Source organism: Meles meles, chromosome 5 (genome assembly GCF_922984935.1).
Source record: "Meles meles chromosome 5, mMelMel3.1 paternal haplotype, whole genome shotgun sequence".
Lineage (NCBI taxonomy): Eukaryota > Metazoa > Chordata > Mammalia > Carnivora > Mustelidae > Meles > Meles meles.
Genome location: NC_060070.1, coordinates 42,420,463 through 42,445,868, shown reverse-complemented (window position 1 = coordinate 42,445,868; position 25,406 = coordinate 42,420,463). Strand labels below are relative to the sequence as shown.

Here is a 25,406-nt window from a genome sequence, read left to right as displayed (position 1 = left end):
CATTTAATGCTTGAAAATGTTTTCTAGTCAAAGATAGGTTAAGTTCTGGGGCACCTGGGTGGCTCAGTGGGTTAAAGCCTCTGCCTTCGGCTCGGGTCATGATCCCAGGGTCCTGGGATCGAGCCCCACATCAGGCTCTCTGCTCCGCAGGGAGCCTGCTTCCTCCTCTCTCTCTGCCTGCCTCTCTGCCTAGTTGTGATTTCTCTCTGTCAAATAAATAAAATATTTAAAAAAAAAAAAAAAAAAAAAGATAGGTTAAGTTCTGACTCCAAAAGCCATGTCTCACTGAACCACTGGTCCTTAAACTCTTGCAAGTCATAGACTTGTTTGAAAATCTACAGGGCCTAGACCTCAAGTTTTGGTTCCATGATGCCAAATTAACATCTCTGCACCACACCATACTAAATACCATGTGTGTGTGTGTGTGCACACGCGTGCGGGTTTTTTTTTTTTTTTCTAAGTAAACTGTGCCCTCTACCCTTGGTGTGGGACTCAAACTCACCACCCCAAGATCAAGAGTCATTCTCTACCAACTGAGCTAGTCAAGTGCTCCTAAGTAGCATTTATTTATCTACATACAAATACTCCAAATACTCTACCACCTGTATGGAAAACAAATATTAATATTTAATTCTAAGAAATTAAAATTTTAAGAGTTTAGAGGAAGTATAGAAATATTTCTAAATACTTCAGATTTTTACTAATTTTGTCTCTTGCAATGGGATGAGAATAAAGGCAGACATTCCTATGTGTAATACAACAGTTGCATTTCAAGTAAACACTACAAATAATATATAAAGGCCTGAAACTAGTTTTAAGATTTACTTGAGACCGAGAGAGAGAAAACTCACAAGCACAAGTGGGGAGGAGGATTAGTGGGAGAGGGAGAAACAGACTCCCTACTGAGCAGGGAGCCCAACTTGGGGCTCAGTCCCAGGACCCTGAGATCAGGGCCTCAGCTGAAGTCAGATGTTTAACTGACTGAGCCACCCAGGTGTCCCAAAATTAGTTCTGTTCATTTAAAAATAAGTTAGCCTGGTGCAAGATGAAATCCTAGGCTCCAAATAAAAAAAATTGGTGTATTCCACTGTTTGCAGCTCCAAGTATCAGCTGCTATACAGAACTTACTTTTAAAGATTATATTTATTTGAGAATATATTTATTTGAGAAAGAGTGAGCAAGAGAGAACACAAGCAGGGGGGTGGGTGGGTAGAGTGAGAGGGAGAAGCAGATTCCTCAATGAGGAGGGATCCTGACATGGGGTACAATCCCAAGACTTTGGGATCATGACCTGAGCTGAAGGCAGACACTTAACTGACTAAGCCACCCCGGCACCCCCAGAAATTATTTGTGTATTATTTATGGGGAGAAAGAAAACAAACAGTTGTAGTGGTCATTTTAATTTTTTTTTTGATATTAACTTATCCTCTGACCCTAAACAAATGTAGCAGCTAGTTCTCCTATAAACTTGGGAAGTACCTGAGTAAATATATTATCTTTAAAGGAAATTATCACAGATGTGTAAAACATTTGTTTTATTTATTAACAGTCTTATCCTAAGTATCCTCTCCTAAATGGTCCAAGAAACAATAACAAAAGTGAATCCTAGAAGAGATATACCCAGAAGACAATTTCTCAAGGAACCAGCACAATTGTCAATTTCCACTTAGTCACAGAACCCATTTACACTGAAAGCTTATAATCATTTATTTTTCTAATTCTATTCTCTCCTTTCCCTCTAAACATTATCTCAGTTTAGCATGTATCTGTCAAAGTATCACAGTCAGGGAGGGGCAGTCCGGAGCCCAGCCACTGCCCACTCCCAAGTCTAATAGTATGTGACCTAGTGGGTTTCACTGAGCCTCTCTGCATCCCTTTCCTTATCTGCAGTGGTATTTATCTCATAGAGCTGTTGTGATGAGTAAACAATGTAAAACTTACAGAGCAGTGCCAAGTAAATGTTCTAAAGAGTCTCAACTATTATCATTCCAGTTGTTCCATCAAATCAAATAGTATCCTCCTAAGCAGCCTGAAGATTACAATGGAAAACCAAATCAGAGGTAAATTAAAGGGTAAGAATCTTCAGAAATACTGCCATATTAAATTTTTACTAAGATATAATCAAATGCAAAGTACAGACACTATAAACAATTCCTACTTAGTATTTCAAATAACAGTATTTCAGATAACTGTGTGGATAAACCCAAACATTTATTTAGAAAATATAAAACATTACTATTAATATTTGTCTGTTCTTTCTTTGGACTATCCTTTAGATTTTCAACAGTGCCACATAATTTTATGACTAAATTTTATTACAGCTGAACACTTCAAAGAGTTGTAGTTTTGAAGTTAATTCTATTAATGATTAAAGAAAGTGTATTCAGAAGGTACTGTACAGTTTACATGAATTTATGGTACTTGTCCAAATATTACCAGCATATACATTATTTTGTAAAGTTGTTTCTTACATAGGGTCTAATATGCAACGAAAAGTGGAATTAGTATTTAAAAAAAAATAGAAGCAACACTGACTCCTATATGCCAAAAATATAAGACAGATTTTTTTCTCTTAAGCACTCTAGTCACAAATATTAAGTGTATGGGCTGAGAACTTTTAATTTTTCAATATACTTCAACAAAGTACACAAGTAGAACTCTATAAATATATCCCCTATAATAATCATATGCAAAACCATTTTATCACAAATACTACCAAAACCCTCTGAAAAACGTAAACTACAAACACATTTTTAAAGAAATTCTCAGTTTTAACAACTACAAAAGCAATATCAATAAAGTTATTTGGTTTATAAAAATGAAGAGCATGTAAACTAAATCTGAATACCACAAAGCTTATTGAGGATGCAGTCTTGAATTCTTTAATACAAGATACTAAACACTTTAAAAAATAACAGGACTTACTCTATACAATTTAAAGTCTTGAGCTGGAACTCCAAAAAGAAAAAATTAAGTAGTGGATGAAAAGTAGATATGTAGAAATAATGTTTAAAAAAAACTACTTTTATACAAAATGTACCACTCTTCATATGTATAAGGCTTAATATGCGTATTTTTGGATAATGAATCCTGCACATAACTTTTAGAGAAGTAGTCTCCAACCATTCAAAACTCAGTATTTTTAAAAATGTTTTCCTATTTCTGAAAGTGAATGAACACGATACAGGATGCAACTTAATGTCAACTTATCTATACTGTTCCACACAGTAAAAATAAAAGCTTTTTTGAGCTCGGGAGAGAATGTATTTTTGAACACTTGATCTCTAGATAAATTCTACTTTTAGGAATGTCAGAATTTTGTAATATGAACTAATATCCACTAGGAACTGGCCCAAGTTTAAACAGAAGATACAAGAGAGTCATAAGGTATCAAGTAGTTTAAGTCTGCCTATGTAATTATACAGTTATAATTACTTTTTACATGAAAGTAAAAGTGCTTTAAAGTAAAAAATATTTTTGTAAAAGGTATCATTAATATTACTAATACTTCATATCCAAGTAGGATTTTCCACATTAGTTCCATTTACCCATTTCCCTTGAAAAGTATCCTTCCGCCACAATGTAAACAAAAAAACAGTCCATAAAATGGTGACATATCAGACACATCATAATTTGTGGTATGGGCTCTTTAAATTGAGACCAAGTCTTCATTACCCCAAAACTAGAGATTTTATTTGTTGCACATGCCCAAAGTAACTCACATTTTCTATAAGCCTTGAAGAATTTTTATTTAACATAATGAGAGGTTTAATAACACATTCAAGACTATGTAGCGCTCTTCTGCGGCTGTTCACCAGCTGTTTTTATGACGATAACTCCGAGATCTGGAATGTGATCGAAAATGAGAGTGTTTTGCTGCTTGTGCTTTAGCTTCAGAATTGATATACCCCTTGGGAGATTTACAAGGGGACCTTGCTATGGAGTCAGAATGTCTTCCATGTGATCTTGATTTTGTTCCTGAGCTAGTCTGCTTTTGAGGTGAACTTGATTGTGATTTTCCTATTGACTTGGACCTTTTTGGTAAAGACTTGGACCTTGACCTTCCTCTAGAACCAGAATTCCTTCTTGGAGTTCTTGACTGCCTTGCTGAGGTAGACCGCCTTGGTAGTGATTTGGAGCGAGATTTAGATTGGCTATAAGAAAATCGCCTGTGTCGAGACCTGCAAACATTATGAATGTTAAGAGTATATATTTCACACAAAAACATTTAATGGAAAGTCAGGAAACAGCAATTTCAGGAATTTATACACTTTATATAATATTAGTTGTGTTTTTCCTAGAAAAACTAAAAGAAACAACTTTAATTTTATTTTGCATGCTTTTAGTTCAAACGTAAGTAACAAGTTTGTACTATTTGTTATACTAGAATCTGTGACCAAATCTGCCTTACTAGATTTATCTTATGATATGGGTCAGTTCTGAAAAATGCCCTGCATGTTTAATCTGGGTTATACAACTCCCAAGAGGTATGAAAATCTGAAGGAAAGAAAAAAAAATGAAGAAAAAAAGAGAGAGAAAGTAATTAACGTTTGTCAAATAATGCTTATAAATGTGTGTCAAAAAATGTGTGTCACAAAAATTTTTGTGACAAACACAAAATCTAGATGCAGGACTTCTGAATCCTGCCATGATAGAACAATGTGTATTAGACTAACCTACCCGTGGAAAACAACTATATAAAGAAGCTAAATAACATTATAAAACAACTATTTAAAGGCACTGGAGAATAACCAACCCTAGGAGAACTTGAGGGGTTACAAGTCATGGCTGTTTTAACTAAGACCATTTTCCAAGTGCTGATGTGGGGAAACTGAACCCAACCAGAAAATGGCTACCTGACTAAGCTGGAGAGACAAGTTAGGATTCAGATTTACCAAAATGGTTGGGCCTAAAGAGGCAAAATCTCAAGGAGGGAATGGCAGACAGAAAAATCTCCTAAAATTTTCCTATAAATTCTCTTCAAGTCATTGGCCATCTTTTAAGCTGTGCAAAGTAAGTACAGGATCAGACTCCAAGAAGTCAGCAAAAATAGCAGTTGGAAGATTCAGGAATTAAGCTGAAATTCTATCAGACACACAGTGCTGGGGAGAGAGGCTAGAGTTTAGGCCACCAAAAGGTCAAGGAACTTAGAGTAACAATTCAGGCTTTCAGTTAAGAATCCATGAGGGCCATATCCTACAGGTAAGGACCACACCCTAAGAGTAAGTATAAAGCTAAAATAAATCAGCCTTAACAATGCCTCAAACCAAGCCTTGACAGGATCAAGGTGATCTGCCAATACTCCACCTGCTAGAAGAAAACAACTTTGTTTGGAGGGTATCACCCAAAGTGTTTTAAGTTTTCATCAACAATGTCCAACATTCAATAAAGAAATTATGAGGTATGTGAAAAATAGATAAAAATTACTAAAAGCTAAGGAAATAAAAGACCAAAATAAAACCCAAAACCCAGATGCAAAGTAATATAGATACTGGCATTATTCAGACAGGAATTTAAAAAAATTACTATGCCTAGTATGCTCCAGGAAGTAAAAAGAAAAGACAGGCAAACAGATTTAAAAATAGAGACATCCAAGAGAATACTGGAATCTATAGAAAGAAACAAATGGACATTTTAGAACTGAAAATATATTTCTGAAATTTAAGTCATTAGATCAATATAACAGCAATCTAGATACAGCAGAAGAAAAAATGAACTGAACTGTAAAACAACATAAATACTGAAACACAAGGAAAGAAAAGGAATTTTAAGAAATCTATAACAGAGTGTAAGAGATAATACAGAACATAGTCACACAGTCAAAAAGAAAAACTGAATGAGGCAGAAGCAATATTTAAAGAGATAATGACCTAGAATTTTCCCAAATTAGTGAAAGGTATCAACTCACAATTTCAAGATGCTCAGTAAACCCTGGAGAATAAGACACATTGCCTTTATTTAATTATTTACTTTTTTACAGTCCTGTTAAAACAAGGCCTTGAAAAAGTGGTTTAAGAGCCAATTTTCCTCTCCATGGAAATCTTTTAGTGAAAGGTGAAAGATTTATATGATTTGAAGAGAAACCAGAATTTAAGACACAATACCTTCAAAGGAGCAACATTAAGACTGACAGCTGACTATAAATATCAAGAAACAATAGAATATTATTATTTTTAAAAGCAGGATAAGGGGTGCCTGCTTTGCTCAGTTAGTAGAGAAAGCGACTCTTGATCTCAGCCTCATGAGTTCAGGCCCCATACTGGGTGTAGAGATTATTTACATACATACACATATACATACATACATATATACAAAAAAAGTCCCTGCCAACCCAGAATTCTATCCCCAGCAAAAAAATCCTTCAAAAGTGAACATAAAGTGAAGATTTTTCCAATAAACAAAAGCTGAAAGAATTCACTGCCAACAGACTTATACTGTAAGAAATACTAAAACTTCTTTAGGATGAAAGAAAATAATCTCAGAAGCATGGAATTATATGAAGGAATAAAGAGCACTGGACAGTATAAATATACCTATTGAGAATATATTCTGGAATAAAAGCAGAAGCTTTTAGAAATTAATAAATTTCGGGGCACCTGGGTGGATCAGTCGTTTAAGCATCTGACTCTTGATTTCGGCTCAGATCATGATCTCAGGGTGGTAAGATCAAGCCCCACGTCAGGCACCACAATGAGTGTGGAGCCTGTTTAAGGTTCTGTCTCTCCCTCTGCTTCTCCCCAACCTTCTCTCTCCCTCTCTTAATGAAAAAAAGAAAGAAATTATTAAATTTCATTCCTGTCATAGAAAGCCAAATGGGAAAATTGTCCTTCAGAAAAAAAATCCAACATAGGGGGGAAAAAAAGGGGGATGTTACTAAAGAAGGCTGAGGGGCAATTTTTCAGGAATATATATATACACTGAGGTATGAATTCAACAAAAATGTGTGCAATGGCTAACATGAGCTAGGGACTACTGCTAAGTGCTGGGGATATAAGCATGAATAAGACAAAACTCCTTGCTCCTCAAAGAGTTCATCATAATCCAGTGGACAGCAACAAACTAGTTTGTTTTTTTAATCCATATCCACTAAAAACATTAAGAGGTCTCTTTTTAGTCTAAGATAATACCACATATACTTTGTTATATATACCACATATATTTTGTTAGGCTTATATGAATTCTGCTTCATTTACATATACACACACATGCAGACACAAAATCTGATCCTTACAAATATAAGGACACCCAGGTAAGATCTGCATTCTTTATGATACAATTTTACAAATGAAAAAACAGGTCAGGGAAGTTAAGCAATGATGTTATAATGAGTCTAAAGCAAAAGAGTTTTGTCTTACAAGATGGGGTTCTCTATTCCTGATGTTCCATGATGACTTGGGACAAGAGACATTTTTTCTTTTTCCCCAGGTAAGCATACTACTCACAGGAAGAGAATATTAGTGTAAATGCTGATCATTGTTTTTTTTGTTTTTTTTTAAATAAACTCTACATCTAACAAGGGGCTAGAACTCATGACCCCAAGATCAAGAATGGCAGGTTCCACCAACTGAGCCAGCCAGGAACCCCAGTGCTAACCTTTAGGAACAGAATTTACTTTTTCTTTTCTTTTTTTTTTAAAAAAAGATTTTATTTATTGGTGGCTCAGTGGGTTAAGCCTCTGTCTTCAGCTCAGGTCATGATCTCAGGGTCCTGCGATCGAGTCACGTATCGGGATTTCTGTTTAGCAGGGAGCCTACTTTCCTTTCTCTCTCTCTCTGCCTGCCTCTCTGCCTATTTGTGATCTCTCTCTGTCAAATAAAATCTTAAAAAAGAAAAGATTTTATTTATTAGAGAGACAGTCAAAGAGAGGGAGGAGGAGGAGGAGGAAAGAAGCAGACTCCCCACTGAGCAGGGAGCCTGATGCAGGGCTCAATCCCAGGACCCTGGTATCATGACCTGAGCTGAAGGCAGACACTTACCCAACTAAGCCACCCAGGTGCCACAAGGACAGAATTTACCTTTAAATTCTACATTAAAACTCCAGATGAATACTAAATTATTTAAGACTTTAGGCATGCTAATAAATTTCAGTCATTTAAATAGCTTTACCAAATAATTTCCATTGTGATTTACTATTATTCTAACAGAAACAAACTCTTGGCTAACAAAATAGACATCGTGCAAATATCTTTTTCAAAAAACCTATTATTTTCATGTCTTCTTATAATAATACCATATTTTGAATTTATTTTTGAAAATAACTTATCTTTTACAAATATATTGATTAACATTAATTTTACTTTCAACATTTCACAAGTGATTCATTCTATTTCTTATAAGTTTTTATTCACCAGAACTTAAGATTTTTAATTACTGAGTTCAATTAGGATAATTTCATTTATTTAAAATTCCTTGGGGCACCTGGGTGGCTCAGTCCATTAAATGTCTGCCTTCAGCTCAGTTATTATTTAAACAATAACTGAAATTGATCAGAGGGTCCTGGGATCAAGACCTGAGTGGGACTCCCTGCTCAACAGGGAACTTACTTCTCCCTCTCCTTCGGTCTGCTGCTCTCCCTGCTTGTGCCCTCTCTCCCACTATCTGTGTCAAATAAGTAAATAAATAAAATCTTTCAAAATAAAATAAAATTCCTCATTTTATTTGTCAAGTACACATTTTAAGATTTGGTTTTCTTCTTCAGTACATATTATTTTTCTATTAAAAAGGTCTAAGTTAAATCTGCCATGAAATAAAAACACTGGAAGTTATCCAATAAACCCAAGTTCAGTAACAATACATTCCAAATAGAGAATAGCACATCTCTTTTTTTTTCCTAAAGAGAGAGAGAGAGAGAGAAGACGGGGCGGGAAGAGGGAGAGAGAGAATCTTAAGCTCCACACTAAGCATGGAGCCGGATGCAGGGCTTGATCTCACAACCCTGAGATCATGACCTGAGCCAAAATCAAAAGAGAGACACTTAACCAAGTCACCCAGGCACCCTAAGAGTATATTTTTCTAAAAAAAGTTGATCTTTATGTATATTAAATAAAATTATTCTTGTGGCCTGTTTCTGAAAACTCTTTAAAATGTCTTCCAGGGAAAGTAGAAAATTAAGTTTTTCAATCCTCTTATATTTGTACTTACTCTTTAAGGCTATCAGACCGTCTCCTATTTCTTCCCCATGAAGAACTTCTACTTCGAGTTCTCCTTTGGCTGGGGCTTCTTGATCTCCTATGATCACTTGGAGAACAAGGGTGACGTTCTTTTGATTTCATCTGGCCTGGTGCTAGAATATGAAATAATTTATTACCTGAAAACCTCAGTAACAGCTACTTTAACAGTATTATTTTCTGAAAGAATTTGAAATAAGAAAAATCTGTCATAACTAAAACTCATTCTGCTGAATAAATAAGATCTAATGTTTAGTCAAACTTACTTTTTCGATCACCTTGTGCAAACTGTATTTCAATTTGACGGCCACATACCCATTTTCTATTGAGGTTATAAAGAGCATCTTCAGCATCGCGAACATCTTCAAATATGACTAGCTGTTAAGGATACTTTGAACGTCAGATATCAAGTAAAAATGTTATTTTTAAAGAATTATTTACATGTGACATGAAATTAATAGGAAAAACAACTCCAAGTATTAAACTTACATCTCCAATATATATGTGTATATATATAATCAGAAAGAATTTCACCTTTATTATGAAAACAAATGCCCCCTTATGATTTAGAAGAATCTATCTAAAAGTAAGAACAGAAACAAACACTTAACTATACTTTTAAAGTACACATTAATGTAGTTGTAGTACGCATGTATAATGTGAAACAAGTTATGAGAAAAAGTAAGTCCAACCCTGGCTAGTATTAAAAAATAACCTGTATAGGACTCACTCCCTTCTTTCAGGTTTTTCACTGAAAAAATCAGCATGCAAAAGCCTTTATTCTGAAATTACAATTACTCTTTCACTAAAAGGTATTTTAATTATGACACTTAGGAGAAATTACTTATTACAAACAAAACTGCACAAACACATGTAACCTAAAACATTATACCTTTAAAAATGATATTTACTTTTGAACCTACTACTTTAAAATACTTTTATGTTCTTATTACTTGGGATATAATTGTAAAAGAAACACAAAAGCAATCTGTGAACATCTGGAATTACATATACTGGTTTGTAATATCCCACTAAACTTCCTTATCTACATAAATTATATATTTAACCTAACTAAAATGGAAATAAGCTGTATAAAATAACTAAATAGCTGTCTTTCAGGAGGTTGTTCACTGTTTAATTTTTTTTTTAAATAGAAAACAGAAAAAGCTCAAGAAATGCAATACAAAATGAGACTTTGGCAATTACCTCAATGTCACTTGATCTTGAACCTTGACCTTTACTCTTTAAGGCTTGCAAGATGGACTTTATAAGAGACGAAGAACCAACAAAATCAGACTTGGCTTTGACTCTGGAACTCTGAATAAATGTAGGAAAGCCGAAGTCTCAACCTGGTGTTGGCTTTGTCTTTTGCTTGATAAAGACTTCCCCTCTTCCAGGTCTTTATATCTGTGTCCACCCTCCCTCTTTACTCCTTGATGCTTGAACTTTAGGTGCCTTTTTTTCTTGCCTGCTCGGTTTATGCTTGGATTCTAGCTAACAGGTTGGTTCAAACTGGGGGGCGCTTGCCAGCTACTGTGGACTGCTTTAGATTTTCTGAGATAAAGAAATAAACACATTTAATTAGGCAATATTAATCTCATACAACATATGCTCCTGAATACACATGCGTATCTGCACACGTATACAGTATATTCACATGCATACAGTAAAACAAAGGATATTGAACATAAGCAAATCCTCTTGGGCGGCGGGTGTAGAAGTCAAGTGGAATGTAAACGTCTACTATAGGGCCATATCGACCAAACTCACGGCGCAAGTCCTCAGGCCTGAAGTGTTTTAGAAATAAGGCAAAGAAATATGAATATCTGGATTAAAATATTTTGCCTACGGAAATCCAGTAGAAACCTTCAAAAGTGTATTATCTAAACTAGTATTTTCTAAAATTGTCGTAGGAATCGATTTACCCAGGGTTTAGAAAGGAAGAAAAAAGAAATCCTCAGGCCTCATTTTTGGAGGTTCTGATTTAAAAGATCTCGGTTAGGGGCTGGAAATCTGTATTTTTATAAGCACTCCAGGTGGCTGTTATGTTTAATCAGATTGGGGAAACAATGACCCAGGAAAGTTATTATCCATTCTTGAAAATTATTATAACATACTTCAATTGTCAATACAAAGAGGTCTATTAACCCTATTTCATTAAGGACACAGTCATTTACCTCACTATAATTCTATGTTTATGTTAATTTTGTTTTCAGATCACAAGAATTAGATTCTAAAGAAGTTCTAAAATTATTTTTCAGGCTTTAAAGAAAAATGGATGTTTTACTTTTAAACATAAAGCAAAATAACTATAGTATTCTTAAATTTGACAAATGTTTTTAAACCTGCTATATGTCATAGGTAGTAAAGAGGGGACACCAAAGGATTATTTAGCATATTTGTCTTCATGGAGCAACAATCTAACTCAAGAGACAAAATAGTTAGCTACTATAGCTGAGAATTGTAGTGCATTTATAATGGAGCCACTGTTCACCTGAAGACTTGTTAATTTTTACAACCACCCTATGGTTGTTTACAGATGAGGGCACAGACAGATGAATTCACCTCAGGTTACCAAGCCAGCAAATGACAGAACTAGAAGCAAACTTCCACAACCTGACACTAGTCTGTGTTAACCACTACACCCTACTGCCTCATGAAGATCTTAGAGGTTCAACACCAAGTTATGAGCACAAAACATGGCTTAGAAAAAGTAAGAGTACTTCAAAACATATTGTACAGAAAGAAGACTCAAAGATGATTGCAAAGGTGCTAACTTGGACAAATGGAAGAAAGATGGTGTCAGTGACAAAAATTAGACAACTGGTAAAGAGAGTTGAAGAGGGAGGAGGGAGGCAAAAGAACTGCCGGATTTGAAGTGATGGTAGAACATCCATAACAGTTCTATAGATGGGGCACCTGGCTGGCTCGGCAGGCAGAGCATGTGACTCTTGATCTCTGGGTTCTAAGTTCAAATCCTACTTTGGGTATAGAGATTAATTAAATAATAAAATAAAATAAAATCTTTAAAAAAAAAAGTCCTGGAAACAACCAAAAATTATGATTATACAAATTAATTTTATTTTCTTCTCCAGACTAGAAGTCAGTGATTAGAGCTAGAGATGCGAGAGAGATGCCTGGATGGCTCAACTGGTTAAGCATTTGCCTTCGGCTCAGGTCATGATCCCAGGGATCATGATTCCTGGGATCATGATCCTGGGATCAAGTCCCACATCATGCTTCTTGCTCAGCAGGGAGCCTGCTTCTCCATCTGCCTGCTGCCCCCCTGCTTGTATACTCTCTGACAAATAAAGAATCTTTAAAAAAAATAAAGCTAGAGATGTGAATTCAACTATAATTAAATGTCCCCTATATACCAGGCAGTGCAACTGACAAAACATACTTTATTTTTATTATTTGGTATTTTTATTCATTTAATACTTACTATAAAACATTTAATTGTCTGCGTTCTCTGAAACTATTGTCTTTAAAGGGTAGTGACAATGTCTTTTTCTTTCATTTAATCATCCAACAAGTACTTTTTGAGCACCTACTATGGGCAAACTCTAGGGATGTGATGGAAAACAAGGAAAACGATTCCTGCTACCCCTGAACATGGACTAGAGAGTAATGATTCTCAACCATTCCTGAACACTGGAATCATCTGTAAAGGAAATATTACAGAAACAGGTATTCCAGCCTGATGCATTAACAACCCTGGACCCAATTAGTGCTTTCCAAAGTGGGCCCCAGTTAGGTTTAATTTTTTTAAGGGTTTCACAGGCAATTCTGAGAATCAGTGTTTAGGATTACTTTTAAAATGGGTGTCTTCGGGGCACCGTGGCTCAGTGGGTTAAGCCTCTGCCTTCAGCTTGGGTCATGGTCTCAGTGTCCTGGAATCAAGCCCCGCATCGGGCTCTCTGCTTGGCGGGGAGCCTGCTTCCCCTGCCCCCTCTGCCTGCCTCTCTGCCTACTTGTCATCTCTCCCTCTCTCTGTCAAATAAATAAATAAAATCTTTAAAAAAGAAAAAAAAAAAAAAAACGGGTGTCTTCACCAGTGTACTAGTTGTTTGACACAAAGTAGGCACTCAAAATACTGAGTCACCATTTGATATTACTGCTACCTATTTAACAGTCAAGGAGACTGAGAATAAAAGAAATTACTCTGCACATTGGTACACAGAGCCAACAGCAAAGCTAGAATACAAATGAGTATTTTCTGAGATAATCAATCCCATCAACCAAATGTGAGTGGCTGATAGGAAAAGGATCCTAGATAGTATAAAAGGAGGTTGGAGTAATGTGTGTCGTGGAGGCTTGGAATCCCAGAAGCCAAGGGTGACAGGAATCTGAAGAAGTCAAACTTCTCAAAAGAGCTGGCTCCCATTCACTGTCACCCCTCTACACCTGTTAGCTATTGTTTTGTTCTAATTTTTGTATTTTCAGTGTCATCAATTTTGACATTCAGAAAATAGAGCATAAAACAAACACCTATCCATCCACCAACAGCATTTACTATATCTCAATACTTGTCATCATTTTCAGTAACTGGTTTTTGGAAATGAGATGTTTACATTTACATTTTTCTACCTGAAAACAATCATCAATATTCATCATTCCTCTGCATAACTTTGTATTTCTTAAGATTTTACTTTTTAAGTAATGTATATACACAATATGGAGCTTGAATTCACAACCCTAAGATCGAGAGTCACAGGCTCTACTGACTGAGCTAGCCAGGCACCCTCCATAACTCTGTGTTATTACTGCAAATGAATATTTGCATAATTAAGTGTTCTTATATATATCAAATTTTATATAAATAGTACCAGACAATTTGTATAATTTTGCTCCTTGCCTTCTCCTCCCTTGAGATTTCTCTATGTAGTTCTGGTTCACTCAATTTAACTCTGTATTGGTATTATCAATAAACCACAATTTACTAATCCATCTTTCTGTGGATAAACATTGAAGATGCTGTCTTTTTTTAAAATTGCAAACTGTGCTGCAGCATACATTATCATACATGTGCTCCGGGGAGCTCTATGAGATCCCTGGGATGTATCACTCTGCGGTTGGTGAGTTGGAGAGTATGCTTATCTTCAGCTTCACTACACATTCTCCAAGATGACCAGATCAATTTATACTCAACACTTGCCTAAGAATTTCTTTTTTTTTTTTTTAAAGATTTTATTTATTTATTTGACACAGAGAGATCACAAGTAGGCAGAGAGGCAGGCAGAGAGAGAGAGGAGGAAGCAGGGTCCCTGCGGAGCAGAGAGCCTGATGCGGGGCTCAATCCCAGGACCCTGAGATCATGACCTGAGCCGAAGGCAGCGGCTTAATCCACTGAGCCACCCCGGCGCCCCGCCTAAGAATTTCTACTGCTCCACTTCCTCATTAATATTTTAAATTCTTGTCTTCCTGATGGATTATAGATGTTTTAATTTTAATTTACCTAACAATCAGTTAGATACATCTTTTCATGTGTATGGACCAATAATTTCCTGTTAATACCTACCAGCAGAATTTCTGGGTTAAAGAGGATGTGTATATATGTAATTTTTTTGAAACTGCCAAACAGTTCTGCAAAGTGGTTGTACCACTTTATACTCCCATCAACAATACATGGGTTTCAGTTGTGCCAATCTTTGTGAGCACTTGGTTTGTCAGATTTGTTTTTTTTTTTTAATTTTAGCCATTCAGGTGGGTATTAAGTGGAATCTCACTGTGGTTTTAATTTGCACTTCCCAAAGTACAAATGATGTTGAGCACTTTTTCATGTGCTACTTTTCCTTGTGAAGTGTCTATTGGGAGTTTTTTGCCCATTTTTGGGGGGAAGATTTTATTTATTTATTTCATGGGGCAGGGAGCATAAGAAAGGGGAGCAGCAGAAAGGGAGAAGTGATCTTTTTCTAGATTCCTTTGTATATCAATATATTTTAGAATTAACTTGTCAATTTCTATATTTTTATTTGTTTTGTTCTTTCAAAGTTTATTTTTTTTTTTAGTAATCTATATACCGAATGTGTGACTTGAACTTGGGGTCCCAAGATCAAGAGTCGCACGCTCTTCTGAGCCAGCCAGGCAACCCCAGTTTCTATTTTTTAAACAGCTTTTAATCAGGAATGCCTTGAATCTACAATATAATCAATTTGGGAGGACACTGGTAACTTAGTATTTTGTCTTCCATTCTAACAACATGGTATATCTATCAATTTTTTCTTTAATTTCTCTTGGCACTGTATTGTGGTTTTTTAATGCAAAGGCTTTTATTATATATTTTTTGTTGTTGTTCTTAAACTTATTCCCAAGTCTGTTTTTCTGATACTAAGGCAAATGAAACTGTTTTAAAATTTTTATTTTCAATTGTTTGCTTCTAATATATAGAATAGATTTTTCATAAGTTCATCTTGTATCTTAAATTTACTAAAACTCATTATTCACTATAGTTTTATGTAACCACATTGCCTAAGAATAGGGCAAATTTTGTTTGACCTGCAACAAAATGATGAATTGAGGTTGTATGAGTGGGCATCATTGGCTTATTATTATTATTATTATTTATTATCTTTAATTTATTTACTTGACAGAGAAAGAGAGAGATCACAAGCAGGCAGAGAGGCAGGCAGAGAGAGAGGGGGAAGCAGGCTCCCCACCAAGCAGAGAGCCCAATGTGGGGCTCGATCCCAGGACCCTGAGATCATGACCTGAGCCGAAGGCAAAGGCTTAACCCACTGAGTCACCCAGGCACCCTGGCTTATTTTAAAATTTATTTTAGAGAGAAAAAGAGAGTGAACAGGGGGTGGACGGGGGTGGCGGCAGAGGAAGAGAATCTCAATCAACTCCACATGGAGCTCAGAGCCCAACCTGGGGCTCAATCTCATCATTGAACTGAAATCAAGAGTTGGATGCTAAGAGTTGGACGCTTAACCGACTAAGCCACCTAGGCACCCCTGGCTTGTTCTGATCCTAGGGGGAAAGCATTCAGTTCATACCATTAAGTATCTTGTTAACTACAGGCTTTTCATACATGCTATTTATTGGGCTGGGGAAGTTCCCTTCTATTTGTAATTTGCTGACACTTTTTCCCATGAATCTTGCTGAATTCTGTTTAATGCTTTTTCTATACCACCATCAAAATCAATATAGCCTTAAATACACTGTAAGCAAAAAAATGCTACTATGTCCAAAAGAGAGTACCTGATAGTGGCTCCCCAACCTGACATGATATTACGCATCAATAGGAATGTTATATTTGGGACTTGGACATTACTTTGTTCCATTAGAAAACTATATCCGAAAATTTTTTAAAATTGCTCTTCTACATGGTAAAAGAACAAAGATACTGATCTTCCTGATCCAGATCTTGCTTCACCAGTGAGAAGAAAAATAATACAAATTATAACAACATAAAAATACATTTTTTTAAAGACTGTATTAATTTTTTAACATAATCTCTACAACCAACATTGGGCTCAAACCTACAACCCGAGATCAAGAGTTGCCCACTCCACTGAATGAACCAGCCAGGTGTCCCTTTAAAATTTTTTAAATCCTTCTTTGGTTCTTGCACTCAATTTCATTCCTAACAAATTTTCTGCTAAAACCATAGTATCTTTTAATGTCTTGTGCTTTATGGCATATATTATAATGGCTACTACAAAGAGACATTTTAAATAAAATTTGGCTTTGTTAGAAAACTAACAGAATTTGAAAAGAGGAAAAAGAAAGCCACTCAAATGGATTTCTTTCCAGGCTCATTTCCTATACTTTTTCCTTTTTTTATTTATTAATATAATTGAAATCATAGATAATTTTAAAATTATATTATATATATATAATTTTAATATATATTTAATATATATTACATATTAGATATTATTATATAGTATAATGTATAATATATAATAAAATAATATATAATATTATATATAATATAAAGCTTATATTATATATAAAAATCATAGATAATTTTATGCCATTTAACATTTATCCCAACGGTTTTCTTTATAAGCATACTAAATATTAAAGCAAATTTAAAATGTGTCTAGTTGCCATATTGCTAGTTAACTTATACTGCATGCCACCTCGCACGAAAAAGCTTTTATTTTTAAAGATTTTATTTATTTATTTGACAAAGAGAGCACACGCATGTGCAGGCAGAAGAGAGCGCAAGCAGGGGTAGTTGAAAGCAGAGGGACAAAGAGGCTCCCCGCTGAGCAGGGAGCCCAATTTTGGGACTTGATCCCAGGAACCCAGATCATGACCCGAGCAAATAAGACATTTAACCAACTAAGCCACCCAGATGCCCCCCAAAAAGCTTTTAATATAGGTTGCATGTAATGATTATACCTTCACAAAAGTACTCAGTAGCTGTGCAATTTTAGGTAAGATACTTAATTTCCAGGGGCACCTGGGTGGCTCAATTCAGTTAAGCGGCTGCCTTCAGTTCAGGTCATGATCCCAGGGACATGAGATGGAGTCCTGAATTGGGCCCCCTGCTCAGCAGGGAGAGTTCTTCTCCCTTACCTCCCAGCTCATGCTCTATCTCTGTTGCTATCTCTCAAATAAAAAAAATCAAAGCTTAAAGAAAAAAAAAAAAGAATTTCTCTAAGCCTGTTTCTAATTTGTAAAATGGGATTAATGAAGAATATACATTATAGGGTTACTGTGAAAATTTAATAAGATAATATATGCAAAGTGTTTAGTACAGTCCTTAGCACATGGTGAATACTCAACAAATGTTAGCAATTACTATTCCATTAATACAAACCTCCTAGATGATTGCCCCCAGTGGCAGTGCTAAAAAGTGGTGAAAAATTGTAAAAGGAAATCAACAGATTTCAGTTTTCAGTCTTGATTACTCATGGTGGATTATCTAGATCAGAGATCATGTATCACCTGCTGATGTGTTTTATTTGGCCAGCACAACCTTTAAAAAATTTTTAAGGTGTGACGATGAAACACAAAACTCTAAATTAATTTTACAGATTTTAAATCTACAAAAATAGGAATTTCATATGATTCAACTTAATGCCACCATTTTGAAAGAGAGTTTACACAGTTTTCTGACTTCTTCAGAAAATTAGGATGATATGGCAATAAGTCCAAATGTCTACATAGTAGTTATTAGCTGGAGCTAGGAGTACTAGCTGCTGTCACCTTTAGATGGCACCTGTTTCTTTCTATTTGCTACAGTCCATACCATTCTTTTTTACCTTATAACCTGACAACTTCACTCATTCCTATTACCCTGGCTGGCTGGCCATTAGAATTGGAAGCCTCTTTTTTTTTTTTCTTTTTTTTTGTAGACACACTGGAGAGGCTTGATGCTTATTTAGCATTCAAGTGGTCTGTTCAACTGTGGGATTTTTTTTTTTAACCCTGCCCAAATTATAAATTTCGCTTGTTTTCTATGTAATGTATTGATGAACAGATTGAGAAGAGAAATATAAACACAGGCATCTTTTAGATGTTAATTAAGGTATATTAACTCACAATCTATAGCTGTGATGTACATAATAGTAGGGATCAAATAAAAAAATATTTAACATTTACTCCTCTAAGGTAAATTATGATTACTCCATACAGCTCTGGAGTCAAGAGCTCCAATATATTTACAGCCATGAAGCCCCAGGTAAATCATTAAAAGTCTGAGCTTCAGCTTTTCCTTATGTACAATAAAGATAATACCTCACACCTAAAAAGGTTGAGCGGAGAGTAAATTAAGTAAACCCAGTGAAATGGAAACGTCTCTTAATGCCCCTATCCCACTCTCTGTCATTCCCTCTGGCGTCTATTAAGGGAAAAAGTGCTTTATAAAGCAGTCATTCCTTAATATTTGTTTAAGCACATGTAGACAAAAATTCTCAAGGCGGGGAGGAAAATGTGTGGACTGAGAACATCACACTGGACCAGGGAAGTCTATCCAAACCGGTATCATGGGTGTTTATACTGCACTCTGAACTTTACAGGAAAACATTTAAATCTCATTCACTGAAGCCATCCTTTGTATTGTGTAACAAATAAAATTTCACCGGCATCCCCTGTAATTAGACCAGACTGAGGGAACCGAAATTGTAAGGCCCAAGGTACGCATTATTTTATACCTTCCGACCACCCCCAATTCTTCATCTAGGACGTAGGACGCGCAGCTTTACCAGAGCACGACGACAAAGGGGCCGAACGAAAACACTATCGGCCAGGGACAGGGAGGGACCTTGGCTACCGGGAGAGCAGCAGCCTGCGCGCCGCCGGTGCTCGAGCAGGGGATGGGCACCGATCCTCCGGGCGCCGGGCCCTGCCGCGGGAGTGTGCTGCGCCCGTGCAGAACACGGGTCGGGAGGGCGGAGGAGCCAGTCCCGCCCCCGCTCCGAATAGCCCGAGGGCTCGCACCGCCCCCGGGAAGGGCGCCTCCGCGGAAGGCTCGGGCCGGGGCGGCGGGGAGACGCCTGGCCGCGACCCGGCTCCGGGACGCTGCCGTTACCCTCGCCCCTCCCCCGCGTGCCAACCTGCGGCGGCCGCCGCCGCTCACCTGGTGGCGTCCGCGACGTTCCTGACGAACAGGGAGGTGTTGGGGGGCCTCGTGTAGCGCGACATGACGGTTTCCTCCGTTGCCTCCGGGCCTGCCCGCGGCCACCGGGCTCGCTCCGTTTCTCGCTGCCGCCACAGCAGTTCAGCCGGCCCCCGGCGCGACCCCCTCCCCTCGGCCTCGGCCCCACGAGCGCGCAGCCGCAGAGGCGGGCGCGGGGGCGGGGGCGGGGGTGGAGGGGCGCTGCGCGGCGCGAGCCCGTCCGTGTGGACCGCGTGGGGGCGGGGCCCCAGCAGAGGGGATCCGGGGAGGGGGCGGCGCGGGGTCCGGAAGATCAAGAGGATCCGGGGAGGGGGCGGTGTCGGGGCCCCGCAGGGATCGGGGAAGGGGGCTGTGCGGGAGTCCCGGGGTCCGTAGAGATCCGGGGAGAGGAAGGAGCGGCGTCCCGCAGACCAAGGGGATCTGAGAAGAAGGGGGCGGCGCAAAAGAAGATCGGGGACGGACCGTGCGGAGGGTCCCGTGTTCCGAGGAGATCTGGAGATGGGGCGGTGCCGGAGTGCGCCGGGATCCGGGGAGGCGGCGGACTTGGAGGCTGGAGTCCGAGGGATCGAGGGAGGGGGTGGCTGGAGTCCGAGTGTACGGGACCGTGGAGGATAGATGGGTCCTGGGAGCTGAAGCTGAGCTGGGAGTTAGAGGATCCGGAGACAGGGTGTCGAGAGCCTTCGGAGTGGATGGGGATGAAGACAGTTCAGGGGCTGCACAGCCACCGGGGCCTTCATCCCTGCACCCTCAGCCCAAGACCTTGGCAATTGTTCCTACTCCTGTCCCTTTAGACTTGAGCCTAATTAGGTTTTCAAATTATGAGGATTCGGGTTTTGTTTGTGCTTTGATTTTTATCCATTATTCCCTTAAGGCGTAGTATTCGGCTGCGGGTACATTCATTTAGATGTTTATTGAGTGCCTACTGTGCACCGGGAACTGGGCTAGGTGTGGGATACCGCAGTGAACACTACAGGCCCAGTCCCAATTCTCAGAGCTTACACTGTAGAGAGAGGGTCCAACGATAAACGAATGAACGATTGATTATATGACGTAAAGGAAAGCAATGAAAATGCAGCGGCAATGGAGCAAATTTAAAGTATCCTCTTTTCCTTGTTCCAAAATGTAGCCCAGCCCTTTCTAGTTACCCTCCTCCTTCAGGTTTGCTTTTAGAGTTGGCACAGCCTATTACCCAGAAACGTAACCCGGTAACTTGTAGTTATTGATAGCACCCCCTTTTTAGTCTCAGAAGTGGTTGATATGGGTGGATAAGTAGGAGGGTCATCCTACACCGCTCACAGTTGTCTTTAAGGTGTGAGAGTTTCCCAAGTTCTAGAAACACTTCTGGAACAGTGGCCACTTGTTCAAAAAGGAACTGCTGTGGCACAGCAGGCACAGGGCTAGACAGGGAATATAATGGTAGGGAGTGAGCAGGGTCTCTAGTCTCATGGAACTTACAGTTTGGTAGTGGGGCAGAATCTAATAATAACACTAATAAATGCATAAACTATGGTATGCTGCTGAAAGGGAACCTTACAGTGGTTGGCAAGCAGAGCTAGAGGGTCACTGAACTTCTCCCTGAAGTCTTGGGAAGGTGTTTGAAGAATGAAGAGCAACCCATGCGCTGGAACAGCATGTGCAAAGACTCTGAGGCAAGAGGGACTGAAAGAAGGCAAGCAGGAGTAAAAAGCTGAAGAACAGGGAAGTGAGGCTGGAGAGCAGGCTGGGTTTCAAGTAGGGAAATTTGGAATGCTGAGTGTACTGGTTTGCTAGGGCTGGCATAACAAATTACCTCTAATTCAGTGGTTTAAAACAAGAAAAATTTACGGTGTGCCTGGCTGGCTGGATCAGTGGAGCATGAGACTCTTGATCATTTTGAGTTTGAGCCCCACGTTGGGTATAGAGATTACTTTAAATCTTAAAAAAAAGAAATTATTCTCTCACAGTTCTGGAGGTCAGAAGTCTGAAATGAGGGTGTTGGTAGGACCACACTGTCTCTGAAGGTTCTAGGGGAGAATCCTTCCTTGCTTCTTTCAGTCCCTGCTACCTCCAGACATTCCTTGGCTTGAGGGTGCATATCTCTGGTCTCTGCCTTCATCTTCATAGGACCCTCTCCTCTTCTGTCTTATAAGAATACTTGTCATTGGATTTAGGGCCCACCCAGATAGTCCAGGCTGATCTCATGTCAAGGTTCTTAATTGTAAGTAGGGGTGCCTGGGTAGCTCAGTTGGTTAAGCAGCTGCCTGGGTTAAAGGTCTTGATCCCAGTGTCCTGGGATTGAGCCCCATGTCGGGTTCTCTGCTCAGTGGGGAGCCTGCTGCTCCCTCTCCCTCTGTTGCTTCCCTTGCTTGTGCTCTCTCTCTCTCAAATAAAGAAATAAAATATAACAAAACAAAAAAGATTCTTAATTGTAGTTGCAATGACCCTTTTTCCAAATAAGGTCATATTTGGGGGTTAGGGTTTGGACATACCTTTTCTGGGGCCACCATTCAACCCACTATACTGACGTTCTGGAGAAAAGAGACTTGACTTGGTGGGAAATTATTTATTAATAAACCTATTCCTTGACCTATTAAGTAGGGTAAGAACTCCATGTAAACTATGAATTTGGGGCACCTGGGTGGCTCAGTTGGTTAAGCATCTGCCTTTCAGTTCAGGTCATGATCCCAGAGTCCTAGGATAACACAGGGCTCCCTGTTCAGTGGGGAGCCTGCTTCTCCCTCTCTCTCTGCCTGTTGCTCCACCCACTTGTACACGCTCTCTCTCTGTGTCAGAAAAATTAATTTTTAAAAAAAAAATCTTTAAACTATGAACTTACTTAGTTAAAAATATATGTATTTTTATGTCCGTATATAAATGGGATTGTTTTCTAGGTGGAGACATTACACTCTGATTTTTACTTTATTCTTACATTTGGTCATGTCAGATTATTGTTTTTTTTATTAAAGATTTTTATTTATTTATTTGACAGATAGAGATCACAAGTAGGCAGAGAGGCAGGCAGAGAGAGAGGGGAAGCAGGCTCTTCGCTGAGCAGAAAGCCCGATGCGGGGCTCGATCCCAGGATCCTGGGATCATGACCTGAGCTGAAGGCAGAGGCCTTAACCCACTGAGCCACCCAGGCACCCCCAGATTATTTTTTAAATCCGTGTTATAATTGGAGAAATCCTACAAAGCTCTTTATAGTTTGAGGAAAAGCTTTTGTCAAATTATATGAAAAGACTTACATTGCATGAAGAGTGGGTTTTTTCCTGTTCCTATTGATGGAGGTTTCTGAGGAAAGGGTTTTAAACTATGAAAGAAGGTTCATTTAGACTCTTGAACTTTAAAAATAGCTGGAATTAGGGGCACCTAGGTAGCTCAGTTGGTTAAGTGTCTGATGCCCGATTTCAGCTCAGGTCATGATCTCAGGATGGTGGGGTTGAGAGTCTGCCTGAGATTCTCTGCCTCTCCCTCTTCCTCTGTCCTTTCCCTCCCCTCCCTTTTACATACTCTTTCTCTCAAATGAATAAATAAATAAAAATCTTTTAAAAAGTTCCTGTAATTGATTTAGGATTTTATTTTTTTATTTGACAGAGATCACAAGGAGGCAGAGAGGCAGGCAGAGGGAGAGGAGGAAGCAGGCTCCCTGCCGAGCAGAGAACTCAATGGGCTTGATCCCAGGACCCTGGGATCATGACCTGAGCCGAAGGCAGAGACTTAACCCACTGAGCCACCCAGGTGCCCCACGGGAATTGATTTAAAGTAAGTTGTGGAAATGGTGACTGTGAGGAAATGGACATGTTAATTATTTTGACTATACTGGTCATTTCACTGCATATATATGTGTATGTTTATCAAATCATCATATACCTTAAATGTGTATATTTTTTATTTAAGAGTTTAGTTGTAGAGCCATAATTATTTATATTACAGAAAAGTATATGCTCTTCTTGTTTCTGAATATGAAGTATGAAAAAGGGTAAGTAAGCTGTTTTCTAGTTGGAAGGCCTGAGGAGGAACACGGTCAGGCATGGACAATGAAAGAAGGTTATAAAATGCCAGTGTAGGTCCTCAAACCAACTAAGATGAGTAACTGATGAAACCATATTTTTTTCCTTTCCTTGACATTTTGAAGTCAGTAGGGAAGAGGCTTAGGTCAAGACTGAATACCCTGCCTGTCACCAGACTCACAAATATATACACATTTACCCTAGGTCCTAGAATTTAGCGAGGTGACATTTAGTAAATCAATCATTGCTTTGAGACACCAAATGGTATCTTACAGGCTTGGGAAAGTTAATGTTCTTTCAGAATCACCAGGAAACTCCCAAGGAGTATACCACTGGCAAAATCTGACAATAATTTACAGCAGAGTTTAATACATTGTTCTTTGCAGAAATTGCTTTCTTTCCATTTAATACATTTTTAAAAATTACAGTCTATCCTCACCACAAAAAAGTAATAACTGATTGAAAATTAAATTGTACTTGGGTATGTGTGAGTATCTTAAAATCTATGCAATGAAAATACTTCGAAGAAACAAATTCAGAATTAATGAAGTCACCTGACCATGAATCTCTCTTAATGCTGGGAGCTCACTCCCCAACAGATGGTGCTAGCTCTCCTCTAGTTAGAACTGCTCTGGTCTACCCTTTCTTAAAATGTACCATGCATGACCTTGAAGGTGAAGGGTGATGTGGTGATTTGCTTAGAATGTATTGTAAACTTTCTTCTGTTGCCCCTGCATGACCTTGAAGGTGAAGGGTGACGTGGTGATTTGTATAGAATGTATTGTAAACTTTCTTCTGTTGCCCCAAACTTCAGCTTATAAAACATTATTCTACACAATCCAGTTGAAACATCTATGATTGTATCCTCTTAGGAAGTTGATTTCTTCCACAGTAGCTGTAGGAAATAATTTAAAAGGTCATTTATGTGATAACGATGGATGGTATTTAACTTTTTCAGAAACATTGGCTTACAGAAGGCCTGCCACTTACCTGCACATTCCCCCAAAATGACACTCGGTCTTGAAAATGTTAGAGGTGTGTGCTTCTTCCTAACCTAATTAATTTGGCAATTGTTTAGTGGTGATCTACTGTCTGTTAACCATAGTGCTAGGAACTGGGGATGAAAATAGAAGTAATGCCTTGTAATTCTGAGAGACCCAGCCCAGTGTTTCCCAGACGTAAGTCAAATATTTTCATATATCCTATGAGATTTTTTTGCCTTGATGTACTTCTTAACTGGAATAGGCTTATTATTTTTCTTTAAATTAGCTTACTTTCATTTATTTTATTTTATTTTTTTAAAGATTATTTATTTATTTATTTATTAAAAGATTTTATTTATTTATTTGACAGACAGAGATTACAAGTAGGCAGAGAGGCAGGCACAGAGAGAGGAGGAAGCAGGTTCCCCGCTGAGCAGGGAGCCCGATGTGGGGCTCGATTCCAGGACCCTGGGATCATGACCTGAGCTGAAACAGAGGCTTTAACTGCTGAGCCACCCAGGCACCCCTAGCTTACTTTTATTTTAAAAGAACATTATATCACCAATATTAATTTTAGAAGTTTCACAGAGGGTAATCATTACAAAATATCATTTTATTTAAAAAAATGTAAATTCTAGCCTATTACCTTTATCTACAAGGCTTCCAAGACTGAGACCTACTATCTCTTAAA

At 38.2% G+C, this 25,406-nt stretch overlaps 1 protein-coding gene and 1 non-coding gene across 4 annotated transcripts; both read right to left on the bottom strand.

The window, feature by feature from the left end:
* Positions 1 to 1,400: 1,400 nt before the first annotated feature.
* SRSF12 (serine and arginine rich splicing factor 12) lies at positions 1,401 to 19,920 on the bottom strand. Of its 3 annotated transcripts, none has more exons than XM_046004144.1 (5): positions 19,705 to 19,920; positions 10,848 to 10,954; positions 9,434 to 9,535; positions 9,142 to 9,283; positions 1,401 to 4,181 (listed from the first exon to the last, which is right to left on the bottom strand). In XM_046004144.1, exons 1-5 carry the CDS (start codon positions 19,767 to 19,769, stop codon positions 3,812 to 3,814), a joined length of 786 nt encoding a protein of 261 aa, XP_045860100.1. In that variant the 5' UTR covers positions 19,770 to 19,920; the 3' UTR covers positions 1,401 to 3,811. The 3 variants fall into 3 exon arrangements, with proteins under 3 accessions (XP_045860100.1, XP_045860101.1, XP_045860102.1); XM_046004145.1 differs by lacking the exon at positions 10,848 to 10,954 and adding an exon at positions 10,374 to 10,721 and having other exon boundaries at positions 9,434 to 9,557; XM_046004146.1 differs by lacking the exons at positions 10,848 to 10,954; positions 19,705 to 19,920 and adding an exon at positions 10,374 to 10,483 and having other exon boundaries at positions 9,434 to 9,545.
* On the bottom strand, positions 5,979 to 6,092 carry LOC123942843. Its single transcript, XR_006818480.1, has one exon. It is a non-coding gene; the product is annotated as a U5 spliceosomal RNA (small nuclear RNA).
* Positions 19,921 to 25,406: the final 5,486 nt, after the last annotated feature.